The sequence below is a fragment of the Sinocyclocheilus grahami genome, unplaced genomic scaffold, assembly GCF_001515645.1.
Source record: "Sinocyclocheilus grahami isolate Dianchi unplaced genomic scaffold, SAMN03320097.WGS_v1.1 scaffold19.1, whole genome shotgun sequence".
Lineage (NCBI taxonomy): Eukaryota > Metazoa > Chordata > Actinopteri > Cypriniformes > Cyprinidae > Sinocyclocheilus > Sinocyclocheilus grahami.
Window position 1 is genome coordinate 412,149 of NW_015505198.1, and position 15,502 is coordinate 427,650.

At 35.4% G+C, this 15,502-nt stretch overlaps 1 protein-coding gene across 1 annotated transcript in view; it reads right to left on the reverse strand.

The window, feature by feature from the left end:
- Positions 1-1,433: 1,433 nt before the first annotated feature.
- LOC107555176 (uncharacterized) overlaps positions 1,434-15,502 on the reverse strand; it is a 14,837-nt gene continuing 768 nt past the window's right edge. The window contains exons 2-12 of the mRNA XM_016237880.1: positions 9,465-10,321; positions 8,154-8,334; positions 7,926-8,065; positions 7,335-7,582; positions 5,973-6,275; positions 4,763-5,039; positions 2,642-2,819; positions 2,363-2,523; positions 1,859-1,933; positions 1,626-1,772; positions 1,434-1,534 (exon numbers count right to left, since the gene is read on the reverse strand). Coding sequence (XP_016093366.1) covers positions 1,434-1,534; positions 1,626-1,772; positions 1,859-1,933; positions 2,363-2,523; positions 2,642-2,819; positions 4,763-5,039; positions 5,973-6,275; positions 7,335-7,582; positions 7,926-8,065; positions 8,154-8,334; positions 9,465-10,269 — 2,616 coding nt within the window. The 5' untranslated portion in view covers positions 10,270-10,321. The remainder of the gene's footprint in view (positions 1,535-1,625; positions 1,773-1,858; positions 1,934-2,362; positions 2,524-2,641; positions 2,820-4,762; positions 5,040-5,972; positions 6,276-7,334; positions 7,583-7,925; positions 8,066-8,153; positions 8,335-9,464; positions 10,322-15,502) is intronic.

Consider the following 15,502-nt stretch of genomic DNA (forward strand, 5'->3'; position numbering starts at 1 on the left):
TTTCTTAAAGGGGTCATGTGATGCGATTTCAATTTTTCTTTTCTCTTTAAAGTGTCACAAGCTCTTGGTGCATAAAGAAGATCTGTAAAGTTGCAAAGACTAAAGTCTCAAATCCAAAGAGATATTCTTTATAAAAGTTAAGAGTCAGCCACGCCTACCTAAAATGGCTTGTTCTAACACGCCCCCACATGTCTACCTCACTATGTGGGAAGATTTGCATAACGCTGCCTAAATGTTCACGCAAAGAAAGAAGGCGTAACTTTTATTCTCGCCGTTGCCGCCGCTGCCATGTTGTGGAGTCACTGTGTGTTTCGTTGTGAAAGCGACTTTTTTAGAAATTTTATGGAGGATGGATGAAGACTGTTTCCTGAACCAGTAGCCTACAATGCGTCTGTGGCAGAAAGGCTGTTTCTATAAAGTGGGGCAGTTCCAACTTTGCAAGGACAGTCTGGCGCTTCTGACTCACAGCCTGCAAGTACGTTTTTTTATATTTAAATTATTTGCCACTGACGATTCAAACGCGAGTTTTGGGCAGTGTAGAGAAGCACTTGTTTGTCATTTCTCCGATCACAAATGCAGACATGGTTTTATGTTTACGCGGCGCAATACGCAACGCGTAAAAAGACAGTATAGGTCTGTCATTATAATCCGTAATTATGTCCCCACTGGATGCAACAAATGCTTCGTTTGTAATGGGTTTTATTGGTTTTGTCTCGTCTAGTGATGTCCGGATCGCGAACGAATCGTTCTATTTAACCGGATCTTCTTAGTGAACCAGTCAAACCAGTTCACCAAATCGATCTGAATCGTTTGAAACGGTTCGCGTCTCCAATACGCACTAATCCACAAATTACTTAAGTTATTCGGTTTATAAACGTGCCTGACACTCCCTCTGACGCGAAATAAACCCAAGCTATTCAGATACTCCTAACAGTACATTGACTGAACTGCTAAAAGAGAACCGATGATGGGATGTGCACGAGCAGAGCAGCTGGACGGCGTCTCGTCCAACCTCGTCCTGCTGGGAGATGGCATCACAGTATGGTGAGGGGCGTAACATTTCCGTCACACGCTTGAGGCATTCAGCCAATCACAACGCACTGGATAGCTGGCCAATCAGAGCACACCTCGCTTTTCAGAACGATGAGCTTTGTAAAAATCTACGCGTTTCAGAAAGGCGGGGCATAGAGGAGAAACAATAATGTACATTATATGGAAAATAATTTGTTTTTTTTTACCTTAAACCGCATAAACACATTTCATTACACCAAATACACAACAATGTTCTTTTTAGCAACATCATATGACCCCTTTAAATAAAATAAAAGTTTTAATTGGCACATGATGTTTTTTTTTTTAATAAATCAACTGACAGCCCTAACCTCGAGGCATCATCACAGAGACTTTCATGCAAAACAAAAACAGATCTGTCCTCACCTTTTTTTGTACAAGAAGACAAAGAGTGCAGCACCCAGTGCGAACAGCAGGAGCGTCGCGAGCACAAGCCCGACCTGCAGAGCGACTGACGACCCTGCTGCACATACAAACACAAGCTTACTTCCTTCAGCCCAAAATATACCCTGAACTTCCATAAGAGCGTATATTAACATGTGTGTGTCTTGTACCTCCATGAACCTGTCGCTCCTGTTCAGCTGAACACGAGAGCTTGTTGTCACTCAGTATCTCATTGATTCGCTCTCTCTGTTGGTCAGAAACAGCAAGAACAGATCCCTGAGCGTAAAACCGACCCGCCTCACAGGACACATTCACACCTCACACGGGTGAAAGACAAGAAATAACTGTCATTACCAGATCATTTCATTTTAACACCATTAATGTGTGTTTTCAAGTGTCTTACCTTTAACATGTAAGCTTGAGATCCCACAGTTACACAAGCGCTCTAATAAAACAGCAAACTCCTCCTGGGCACAATCTGAGACCGAGAAACACTTCAGATGAGATGAATTATTTTTACTGTTGATTTTAATTAGAAAAGTACATTTTGGATGCATCTTACACCACACATCAATGGAAAGCTTATTTATTGAGCTTTCAGATGATGTATAAATCGCGAAGAATTGATCCTTATGACTGGTTTTGTGGTCCAGGGTCACAATATATATATATATATATATATATATATATATAAATCTTCATTCTTATTTTGTGAAAAACTGTTTATTTTTTGCAACCCAGCAGAATGTTTTTTCCAACACGCAGGACTGTGTTATTTTGCGCCGTGCAAAGATTTTCCAAAATAATTTTGTGTTACATGGAAAAAACTGCAGCAAACCGCTCTTGGAAAGACATGAGGGTGAGTAGATGCCAATGTTCTTCAAATATCCCTTTAAAGATCACTTACTCCCCGATCCGCTCTGCCAGTTATTATTGTCCGGCTGCAGGCACAGAGCCGCAGAGCTGGAGAAGGCGGGACTCGGGCAGTGGTTCGGCAGGCGTGGAGTTGGCTGGGATGCGATCCAGAGAACGGGCCCGTCTGATGCACATCGAGATAAAGAAGCCGCACTAATCACAGAAACACAGACACGCAGTTACATGCATGAAAACAGCAGGTACAGTGGACAAAACTGCTGATACCAACAACAACACACTGGATTCACAATCAAAAAGCTCCCCAACAAACCTGAAGAGTGTGTATAAGAAGTGTGTCGTGTTGAGCTGGAGAATTCCCTGTAACTTTGGGTCATTGGAAAAAACTAGACCGTCCAAATGACGTGAGTTGCTCCCACAAAACCCTGATCCTGACGGCTCAAAACACAACAGCACTGCACCCAAATGACCCAGCGCTGGCAAACCCTGATCTGCACAAACACAAAGATGAATGAGCAAACAAATCAATGTTACTTTTTAGAAATCATCTGCTATTCAATTGAAATCACTGATTGCTTTAGAGAACAATAGTCCGAAGTAATAATCCAATTCATTTTCTCTATAGAAAAATGTTATATAAATAATTATTATATTTCATTTGAGGTTGACGAGTTATGCTTCAATTTCACAATATAAATCATGTTCATTAGTCAAATTTGGAATAGTACACAACAAGACATTAGCATACTAGTAAACCACTCCAAGCACATAATAAAGGCACAAGCTAAATTAATAATAACTAAAAATAAATGTAAGTAAAAGAACAAAAACAAAATAAAATAACAGAAAAATAAAATAAAATTGTTAAAAATAAAATAAATCAAATACTCAAAATACAAAACAAATCAAATACTCCACAAATAATAAAATAAAAAATAAAAATAATGAAAAATAAAATAAAAAACAAAATAAAATAACAGAAAAATAAAATAAAATTGTTAAAAATAAAATAAATCAAATACTCAAAATACAAAACAAATCAAATACTCCACAAATAATAAAATAAAAAATAAAAATAATGAAAAATAAAATAAAAAACAAAATAAAATAATAAAAATAAAACAATTCTAATACTCAAAAAATAAAATAAATAATTATTAAAAAATAAAAATCAAATAAAATATTGGTGCCGATAGCCTTGTGGGCAGCGCGCCGACATACAGCACAGTTATATACAGTATATACTGTGTTGGGTAAATTACTCTTTTAAAAAAAAGTAATTAATTACCAATTACTAATTACATCTTCAACAGTGTAATTAGATTACTGTACAAATTACTCTCTCCAAAAAGTATTTAATTACTTTCTAAATCATACATCAACCTCGACAAGTTAATGATACAAGAATAAACATGAAACGGTTCTTTTTTAATTCTTTCAAATAACTACATAAATTATTCTGGTCACACTTTAGATTGCTCACTGACTTTTGCCTCAATATACTCCTAATTACTGCTTCTTAATACTCAGTAAAGTAGTTGTTAAGTTTAAGAAGGAATTGGGTAGGATTAAGGATTTAGAATAAGGTCTTGCAGAATAAGACATTAATATGTGCCTTTTAAGTAATAATAAACAGCCAATATCCCAGTATTATTCATGTTAATAACCAACTAGTTAAGAGTGAGAATTGGACACTAAAGTGTTACCAATATTCTTATTAACTCACCAAAGTATTTAAAGTGAGAAGGGTACATAAAAAGCATGCATTTTAAGGTTCAATTTTAAATTTTGGTGTATAAATGTTCTACAGTCTATTCACAGTATTAAGTTCAATTACATAAGAAGTAACTGTAAGTAAATTGCAGAAAAATAAGAGTAATCCCTTACTTTACTTTTTCAAGGGGAAAGTAATTCAATCACAGTAACTAATTACTTAGTAATTAGTTACACCCAACACTGATATATATAAGTCAACAAATATCAACAATGCTGAAGAGCTCCAGTAATCAGAGAAGTCATCCCTGTTTCCATGAATACAGAAACCGAATTACGTTACACTCTCAAACTACTTATTTGTATGTACTTGAATATTTACAATTACACTGAAATAGTGTATATATCATTTTTATACTTAAAACCAATGACCAAAATAATTTCATGTGATAAGTAGTTTATTCCCTAATAAAAGATTTAACGTACACAGCCTGGTTCTTTTTCAGTTTTACTCAGATTTTCATTCAAATCAAAATATGTAATATTGAGATTCATCTCAGAGCTGGTTGATCTTTACTGAAGAATTTTCAGAATGTCATTGAAGAAAAACAATGGGAAAAATATGTTTCAGTGACCAAAGATGATCACATCAATCTATCTCCATTCAAACAAATCAAGCTGTGCCTCACAAAGAAGACATTTCCAGAACAAACGCACGCACCTGCGCGAGAATCATTGGCGACCAGATAGAGCCCGTCACTTCCTGTGCTGCCAGTGAGCGGGACGCTCCATTCTGTAGCGTCTTCCCCAAAAAACACCAAAACAAGTCCATTCAGTGGAGTCGACGGCGGGCCAATCAGCTCCACAAATAAACTCTCCTGAGACTGGTTTACCAGCAAGGTCTTGCTCCATTCATTGATGACGAGACCCTCAGGAGGCGGAGGCATGGTGGGTTTGGGAGGACAGTTATTCTGCTTCCTTGGTGTGGGAGAAGTGACCTGTGGACACATAGAGGGTTAATATGACACACATTTGATGGACATAAAATCTGAAAAAAGTAGGACTGCAAAATAAACCCTGACGGGCTACTTACTTAATAGTTTCCTGTTTGGAATCTCATACTACGTACCATTTTTACATTATGTATAATCTGCATAGTAAGTAAATGTTATAGACGAAATGCCAAAATGTGAGGTTTGAACTTCTCTCACCTGTCATTTTTTAGCATCTTCAACTTGACTATTATATAATTACGCTGCCAAAAATTTGGATTTTTTTAGTCAACTGGAATAAAAAACAATTATTAGCATTTTTTCTTTATTATAAAATTAGATGGCCAAATTAGTTTTTTCTCTCAAATGGATTATTATTATTATTAATTTATTTATTTTTCCTATTACTAATTTTTCCTGGTAATTGTTTTTGCTCTTGACTTTGACAGTATATTGTTTTGCAACAATCCCTCTGTAAAAAAAATGTAATTTTTTTATTCTTCTTCTTTAAAAGTTAATTTTAAAATTTTAATAAAATGTAAAAAATTGATAAAAAATTGCTGCAATAATGCTAGGAAAATTTATACTGTATACAGTTTAAAAATAATATACATTATTTTATATTAAACAGTAGGCATTATAAAAAAATAAAATCTCAGAGGAACTCCTATTAAAATAAAATAATATAAAATAAAATTACTCACACACGGAAAAAATAAATAAATAAAAACTGCAACACACCACAGAGGAATTATGAATTCATGAATTCTACTAAAATAAAAAATAAAATAAGCCATCATGTGTGGAATTTCGAATTAAACATTTTTAAGTTAAAATTCTGCCTGAAGTCTACTCAAGGCAGATGTACAAAATGATATTACATACGTTCCATTGAGAATTCTGCATGAAGCTCACATGAACAGAAACACTAGGTCTCACCCTGAAAGCATTGAGGTCGAGTCTCTCGGCTCCACATCGACTGAGGGTCTCGTCAGCGGGTAGCGCACTGATGTCCTCCAGCAGAGGGAGCTGTCCTGGTGTCAGCGCTTCCGTGAGCTCCGAAACCTTTTTATCAGACCCACGATTGCGGTAGACCACCGCATCCAGCAAACCGCTTTTGGGAATATTCTGACCCTCTTTAGAGGGCGGAGACTTGCTGCGATATAACACTATGGCATCCGGTCCGTTCTGAATAATGTTCGATGGGATCCTAATGTCAGGGCCGACCTTCGAACTGCCAATCTGGAAGAACAGATTCAGAAAGATTAACAGCTGAAACATTATGTTTGTAGCTTCAAACTTTTTTTTTTTAAGAAATTAATACTGTGATTCGGCAAAGATGCATTCAATTCAAAAAGTGACAGTAAAGACATTTAGAATTTTACAAAAGATTTCTATTTCAAATAAATGTTGTTTTTTAACTTTCTGTTTGTCAAAGAACCATAAAACAAATGTATAATGTTATATATTAAACTTTTCACCATTGATAATAATAAATGCTTCTTAGCAGCGAATCAGCATATGTGACCCTGGACCACAAAACCAGTCATAAGGGTCAATTTTGTGAAATTGAGATTGAGAAAGCTGAATAAATAAGCATTGATGTATGGTTTGTTAGGATAGGACAATATTTGGCTGAGATACAACTATTTGAAAATCTGGAATCTGAGGGTGCAAAAAAATCTAAATATTGAGAAAATTGCCTTTAAAGTTGTCCAAATGAAGTTCTTAGCAATGCATATTACTAATCAAAAATTAAGTTTTGATATATTTACGGTAGGAAATTTACAAAATATTTTCATGGAACATGATCTTTACTTAATATCCTAATGATTTTTGGCATAAAAGAAAAATCGATTATTTTGACCCATACAATGTATTGTTGGCTATTTCTACAAATATACCCCAGCGACTTAAGACTGCTTTTGTGCTCCAGGGTCACATATTAGAATGATTTCTGAAGATCATGTGACACTGAAGACTGGAGGAATGATGCTGAAAATTCAGCTGCGCATCACAGGAATAAATTACATTTTAAAATATATTCAAATAGAAAACAAATATTTGAAATTGTAATAATATTACTACTTTTATTGTATCTGTACTAAAATAATACAACCTCAGCGAGCATAAAAGACTTCTTTCAAAAACATTTAAAAATCCTACCAACCCCAAACTTTTAAACGCTAGTGTACATAAAGTGCTAACTGCCTTTTCTTTTACAGCTGACACATTCTTCTAATCGGAATTCAATCGTATGACTCATTTGTGCCACAAGTGTCCAAGTACGCATCAGCTCACCAGGAAGTACCCGTCATCATCTGAGTAATATCCATTCAGCTCCAGCTCATAGTACACCATTCCAGTCTGACCATTGATCATCACCAGCCAGATGAAATCCAGCGACATCCGGAAGCCAGACGGATGCCACAACTCTATAAACTCCTCGTCCTCGGCTCCTCCTGGTGAGTCAGTGTTGATCTCGTTAAGCAGGAAATCGACATCGCTATGAATCGGGGGCTGGATCCGTCCTGACTCTGTGAAAGAGGCTGAAACGACAAGCCAGATGAAATTAAAAACATGACAGGACACCTAAAAATGTGTCCTTAAAGGGACAGATCTTCAAACCTGTTTGAAGAATGTTGGTAACCAAGCAGTTGACGGTAGCCATTGACTTCCATAGTTTGGAAGTCAATGGATACCGTCAACTGTTTGGTTGCAATCATCCTTTAAAATATCTTCTTTTGTGTTCAACAGCTGAAAGAAGCTCATACAAGTTTGGAACAACATGAGGATGAGTAAATTATGACAATTTTCATTTTGGGGTGACCTACCCCTTTAACATGGAAGAAAAAGTAAGTTTTGCTACATGAACTAAATATCAAGATGTACTCATGTTAAGCGGGCAGGACTGAAACCAAACACAGTCATTGGGTTTTCCGGGACTCCGGGGCCTTGTTACAAACAGTCCCGGATCTCTCGTCCATTCGGCAACACCACAGCGACTGACATGAAGACCTGCTGTGAGAAAACTGCAGCATACAAACATGGATGAGCACATAATATAATACACAAATGCCACAATAAGTCATTCTGCATTGTATGGCACGTGTTGATCACCTCTCTGTGAGTATGAAAGGTTTTCTCCCTGGTATGAGTGTCTCTGTGAGATTGTCACTGGGCATGTGGGCAGAGTCACCGTAAACAAAGGCATCGATTGGCTGTTTGTGGCTGAGGGGGCCGTCCTTAGGGAGGTCTGATACCGGGCCTTTATACAACGCCAATGCTGCACTTTGTGGCCCTACAAGATCAAATATGAAATTGCTAAATTATTTTAGTTTGACAAAAGTTTTTGTAATATTCATATTTCATCACTACATCAAAAGATAAAAAGTAAATTATATTTTGCAAAAAGATAAATTTAATTTAAGACCACTATGACATTTTGCATTATGGCATTACTTTCGTGACACATAAATAGCACACTATAATGAAATATTAATAGTGCTGTCAAAATAGTGCTGTGTATTGTGTATATTTATTATGTATATATAAATAAACACATGCTTGTATATATTTAAGAAATTTTTTTATGTTTATATAATAAATATATTTATAACAAATTACATGAATATAAATATATACATGTAAATACATGTAAATATTTTCAAAATATATACTGTATGTGTGTGCTTTTATATATAAATAATAAATATACACAGTACACGCACATATATTATGTAAACAAAAACTTTTATTTTGGATGCGATTAATCGTTTGACAGCACTAATAATATATATATATATATATATATATATATATAGAGAGAGAGAGAGAGAGAGAGAGAGAGAGAAATTAAATATTAATAATGCATATGGTTTACTTAGTATACAAAATAAGATGTGCTGTATTGAATTGAATTTCTGTTTAATAAAAAATATATATAATTGTGTCAGGGCAGGATGATTTTTATTTATTCATTACCATTTTTCTTTCATCACATTACAGCAACAAGAATTGAGGGGGGAATATTTGTCATGAAAATAATGCAAAAAATCCTAGAAAATTTGTTTAAAATGGTCTTTAAAATGAGCTTCATTCTCTTTATGCAAAATATGATTTTTTTTTTTTTCCCTTTTGATTTGGAAGTGGTGTGACCTGGACATTACTGAGATTTTACTCAACAAATTCTGAGAGAATTAAAAAACAACAACAATGAGATATATAGAACATTTTTAAAAATGAATAAAATGATAAAAGCACATAACAAAATTCACTTTAAACAAACTAAATTTAAAATGAAAATCATAAATATAAAAATAAAAGCTAATTCAAAATATTAATAAATACTACACTAGTACACAAATAATAGTAAAAAAGTCTTAATAGTGTCCTTAAATAACTTTATCTGCGATATCCAATCAGCACTACCTGACAAACTCGTAGTATTCACGGGTACGGCGAATATTCCAGGCTCTTTTGCAATGAACTCCAGACTCGTGCTAATCAGATCCGTAGTAACATCATAAAGCACCAAAGAAAATGATCCAGTTGCCATGCCAACACTGAGTTCCACATGGCCCGACCCGCCGAGGTTGATTTCACTGATCCAGACCTCTGCAGGGGTCGGCGGCGGGCAGTGATTGACCCACGCAGGGGTCGGCGGGCCGGTGTAGAATGACCACAAGTTTTCCGACTGCCAGCAGCGCTGAATGGACTCGTCCCCCTCCAGAGCCGCCTCATCCTCCACGTACGGGACTGAGCCGGGAGTCAGAACGGACGCAAGGCCGTCGGCGCCGTCTCTGGATTTTCCTGAAGTGTATACAACGGCGTCCAGCAACCCCACTCCTGAAACCAGTCCCCCTTCGGCAACCGGTGCCCAGTTGGGGCCGTAGAGCGCGATGGCGTCGGGCCCGTTCTGAACGGAGTTGGGTGGAAGAAAGATGGCTGGATGAGGAGTCAGTTCAGAAGAGCCAACTACGAAAAAACCTCGCTGATCCGTGTGATGTCCACTCAGATCGATGATCCGGTACGCCGAGTCTCCTTTGCCATTGTAGAACACAAGCGTGTATCCATCCAGAGAAGTAGGATTCGTACCTTCATAGTACAGCTCCACAAATTCCTGAGTGTCCAGTTTGGGATTGTCGCAGTTGACCTCGCTGATTATTAAACACGAGCTCGTCTGTTTGAAAATGCACATTACCGCCACACACACCAAACTCAGCTCCACACGCATGGCTAAAAACTCTCAGTGTACCATAATAAACAAAGACTGATGGGAAAAGGACCTGTGGAAGGAAAACAGAAGGTTCATTCCAGATGAATGCAATCACTTTCAAAAGATATTAAGTTTCGTTTCCACAAAATCTAGACATTGCTTCTCCAACAGTTGAGATATTGGCAATCTCAAGAACTATCTGAAGGAGAGAACTGGAAGGCATCAAAGCACCCGAAACGTCAAAACAATTCCAAGATATTTCCCTCTCTGCATTCATTTGACACAACCCTAGGGATCAAAACAAAGAACATGCCTCTCAAAACCAGGACAAGCAGCAGGAAAACAGTCCATGCAACTCTATTACAAGTCATATGATAGCACTGTGTCAGGAACAGACACTAGTTTATAGTTAAGTATTTGGGTAGTGAACTATTAAGAGTAGCACATTCTTAGTAACTGTGAAGTGTGGTTTTTTTAGTCAACTTAAAGAAACCATTCACCCAAAAAAATAAAAATTCTGTCATCATTTACTCATCCTCAAGTTGTTATAAACATGTATGATTGTGTTTCTTCTGATAAAAATGTTGGTAACCAAACAGTTGACAGTAGCCATTTACTTTCATACAGGGTGGAAAATCCTATGGAAGTGAATGGTTTTTGTTTACCAACAGAATTTTCATTTTTGGGTAAACTATCCCTTTAAGTATATGAACTATGGCATCCATACTCTTAAAAAAAACTTAAATGAAAATTAGAAATCTTGCCTTGACAACTGAACGAAATAAAATAAGTTTAAGTACTACATATATATATATACAGTCCCTTTTTCCATAAACTACTTGTATGTTGTTGACGCATGGATTTACAAAACTACACCAGCATGGGCTTTTTCACGTTAATGTGGAGTTGCAAAAACTGCTTCGCAATGTTAAAAGCAGGTTGCAGACACCAAGTTTTTCATGTGTAGTACATTACTCCTATGGTCAAAAGGAGGACACGCTGATCTTTTAGTTGGTTATGGACATGATATGTCAGAGATTTCAATAATAGGACATTAAGATCGATATAGGACACTGATGTTCCATGCCTATCAGTATTTTCTACTAGGTAAGTACTACATATATATATATATATATATATATATATATATATATATATATATATATATATGTGTGTGTATGTATGTTTAGGATAGTGTACTTAAATCTGTGAGTCTGGAAATCAACACTATACCTCACTAAATAGCAGATGAATATTTTATATACCGTTTTGGGGGATAAAAAAATTCTGAGAAGCATATTCTTAACAGCTGTGCGGGTCTTCAACTTGAGTTAGAGCTGCCAATAAACTCCAAATCAAAAAAATTGAATAAATAAATGAAAATCAGAAATGTTGCCTTGGAAACTAAATGAAATAAAATACGTTTAAGTAATGAAATGACTAAAACACAAATAAATTAAAGCCAAAAAAAAAAACCGAAAAATGGCAAAAGCACATAACTAAACATGACAAAAATCTAATTCATAATATTAATAAATACTATAATAGCATATACAGTAAATAATACTACAATAACACTGGTTTGCAAATAGTGTCCTTGAATGAGTTTATCTGTGAGTCTGCAAATGTAAGGATCCAATTAACACTGGCTGACAGTATTTACAGATATGGTGAAGATTGCAGCCAGACAGAGGTTTATAAATGACAAAACTTTTGGGGCGTAAGCTGTAGCATATTCTTAGTAGCTTAGTGTGGTTCTTCAATGTCAGTTAAGTGGCACCAAAAAATACACACACACACACACACACACACACACACACACGAGCACTTACAGTATACACAACAGAAGTCATCTGAGGCTTCATCAGCTCACCACAGACTCCATTAATCAGCAAATCCAGCTTCGGTCATGTGCTCAGAACGTTTCAGAAAATGTTTTATTTCACCAGCATGCAGTAGCTGCAGAGTAGTGTTGGGAAGGTTACTTTGGAAATGTAATAGGTTACAGATTACAATTTATTTACCCTATTTAAAATGTAATAAGTAGTGTAACTATTTCAAATAGTTTTTTTAAGTAATGTAACCGATTACATTTGATAACTTTTTGATAAGTTTCTAAATTTCTAATGTTTTCAATCATTTTCAAATTCTGACCAATTTAAATATAAACAGATTTTGATTTTGATGGCTGCAACACACTCCAAAAGTTTGGACAGAGGCAAAATAAAAGTGAGAAGGTTATAGAATATCCAATTTAAACTGTTTTGAAACAGTCCACAATAAGCTGGTGAATTGGTAATAGGTGAGAGGATTGTGATCTGGTTTCAAAATCCTTCATCATTTGAACTAAGATCATAATCATTTAATTTTAAAGTACAGCCAACCTCAAAATCAGACTTACTTTGAGATCATTCTGAGGTTAAATACAGATTTAAAACCATAACGAGAAATAGTTTAATAGCTATGATACTGTTTTTGAAATAGCTACAACAGGAAACACTGGAATCTAACAATGCCTTGGAAAAATAAAGCATATGCATAAACCCAAATAGGAAATAAAACAGTCATTTAGTACACATCTGTGTAATAAACTCCTAAAACATTGGTCCCTTATATTTTGCAGTCATTGCAACTTATGAAAGAAATCAATTAAATCTGCATGTGAAAAAAATTCAGATGTAACCTACTTTGTAACCGTTAACATTTTCACTGTACAGTAACTGTAATTTAATTACACATTTTTGCTCAGTAACTGTATCTGATTACTATTCACATGATGGAGTAATATAAAACTATTGGTTTAAAGATGATGATTACATATAGAAACAATATATTTCACATGTATTTTAAAATATGCATGAAGTGTTTGAAGAGATTTGTCTTCGGAATCATGGATAATGTCATTTTTCAACAGGAATTCTACTATTAAACATGATTATATAATAAAACAGTTTAAATAACACTGGCTGACGGCTTTAACGACAGCATATCCAATCGATTGACAATCTCGCAGCTTCCAGTAGATCGGTCTTCAAAAGTCACTGTTAAAAATAAATGAATGGGATTTTTATTTCCAGAACCTGACTGTGGCACTCAATAGCCTAAATCGGCAAATAATAGACTAGACTCTTCTTGTTGCTATGGCAATGAAGAACTAGATCTTTAATATCATCTACTGGATTTTGAGAGGGAGACTACGTATGTTTAGAAAAGCATGCTACTTTTAATACTTTTGCTGTTATAATATGCATTCTGTGCACAGCATACAATTTTCTATAGGCAAAACCACAACACATTTGCATGAGCAGTATGCAACAGAGCACAATGCAATGTGCTGGACTGAATAAACATTTAGTAATGAGTATTTTCAAATCATTTGTGGAGATATTTTTACATAATTTGATAACTTTTTGATAAATTTAATTTAAACAACTATTATTATTTTCGACATGATAACCAGACTGGCTGAATTAAAGGGCTCATATGATGTTGGACAGAGGCAAAATAAAAGTGAGAAGGTTATAGAATATCCAATTTAAACTGTTTTGAAACAGTCCACAATAAGCTGGTGAATTGGTAATAGGTGAGAGGATTGTGATCTGGTTTCAAAATCCTTCATCATTTGAACTAAGATCATAATCATTTAATTTTAAAGTACAGCCAACCTCAAAATCAGACTTACTTTGAGATCATTCTGAGGTTAAATACAGATTTAAAACCATAACGAGAAATAGTTTAATAGCTATGATACTGTTTTTGAAATAGCTACAACAGGAAACACTGGAATCTAACAATGCCTTGGAAAAATAAAGCATATGCATAAACCCAAATAGGAAATAAAACAGTCATTTAGTACACATCTGTGTAATAAACTCCTAAAACATTGGTCCCTTATATTTTGCAGTCATTGCAACTTATGAAAGAAATCAATTAAATCTGCATGTGAAAAAAATTCAGATGTAACCTACTTTGTAACCGTTAACATTTTCACTGTACAGTAACTGTAATTTAATTACACATTTTTGCTCAGTAACTGTATCTGATTACTATTCACATGATGGAGTAATATAAAACTATTGGTTTAAAGATGATGATTACATATAGAAACAATATATTTCACATGTATTTTAAAATATGCATGAAGTGTTTGAAGAGATTTGTCTTCGGAATCATGGATAATGTCATTTTTCAACAGGAATTCTACTATTAAACATGATTATATAATAAAACAGTTTAAATAACACTGGCTGACGGCTTTAACGACAGCATATCCAATCGATTGACAATCTCGCAGCTTCCAGTAGATCGGTCTTCAAAAGTCACTGTTAAAAATAAATGAATGGGATTTTTATTTCCAGAACCTGACTGTGGCACTCAATAGCCTAAATCGGCAAATAATAGACTAGACTCTTCTTGTTGCTATGGCAATGAAGAACTAGATCTTTAATATCATCTACTGGATTTTGAGAGGGAGACTACGTATGTTTAGAAAAGCATGCTACTTTTAATACTTTTGCTGTTATAATATGCATTCTGTGCACAGCATACAATTTTCTATAGGCAAAACCACAACACATTTGCATGAGCAGTATGCAACAGAGCACAATGCAATGTGCTGGACTGAATAAACATTTAGTAATGAGTATTTTCAAATAATTTGTGGAGATATTTTTACATAATTTGATAACTTTTTGATAAATTTAATTTAAACAACTATTATTATTTTCGACATGATAACCAGACTGGCTGAATTAAAGGGCTCATATGATGCGATTTAAATTGTTCCTTTCTCTTTGGAGTGTTACAAGCTCTTGGTGCATAAAGAAGATCTGTAAAGTTGCAAAGACTAAAGTCTCAAATCCAAAGAGATATTCTTTATAAAATTTAAGAGTCAACCACGCCCCCCTAAAACGCCTCGTTCTAACACGCCCCCACATGTCTACCTCACTATGTGGGAAGATTTGCATAACACCGCCCAAATGTTCACGCAAAGAAAGAAGGCGTAACTTTTATTCTCGCTGTAGTATTGTTGACGCTGCAGCCATGTCCTGAAGACGCTGTGTGCTTCGTTGTGAAAGCGAAACTACTTTGTTTGGCCTTCCAAAAGAGGACGATATCCGCTTCGTCATGCCTGGAGCTGATCTGTGCTGGTCGCTGAGGGAATACATCAAATTAGTGCTGTGGATCGCCGGATCAGCTTTCACCGTGGACGTCACATGTGCTTGCCGCTCCTTCGTCGGATCCACCAGCT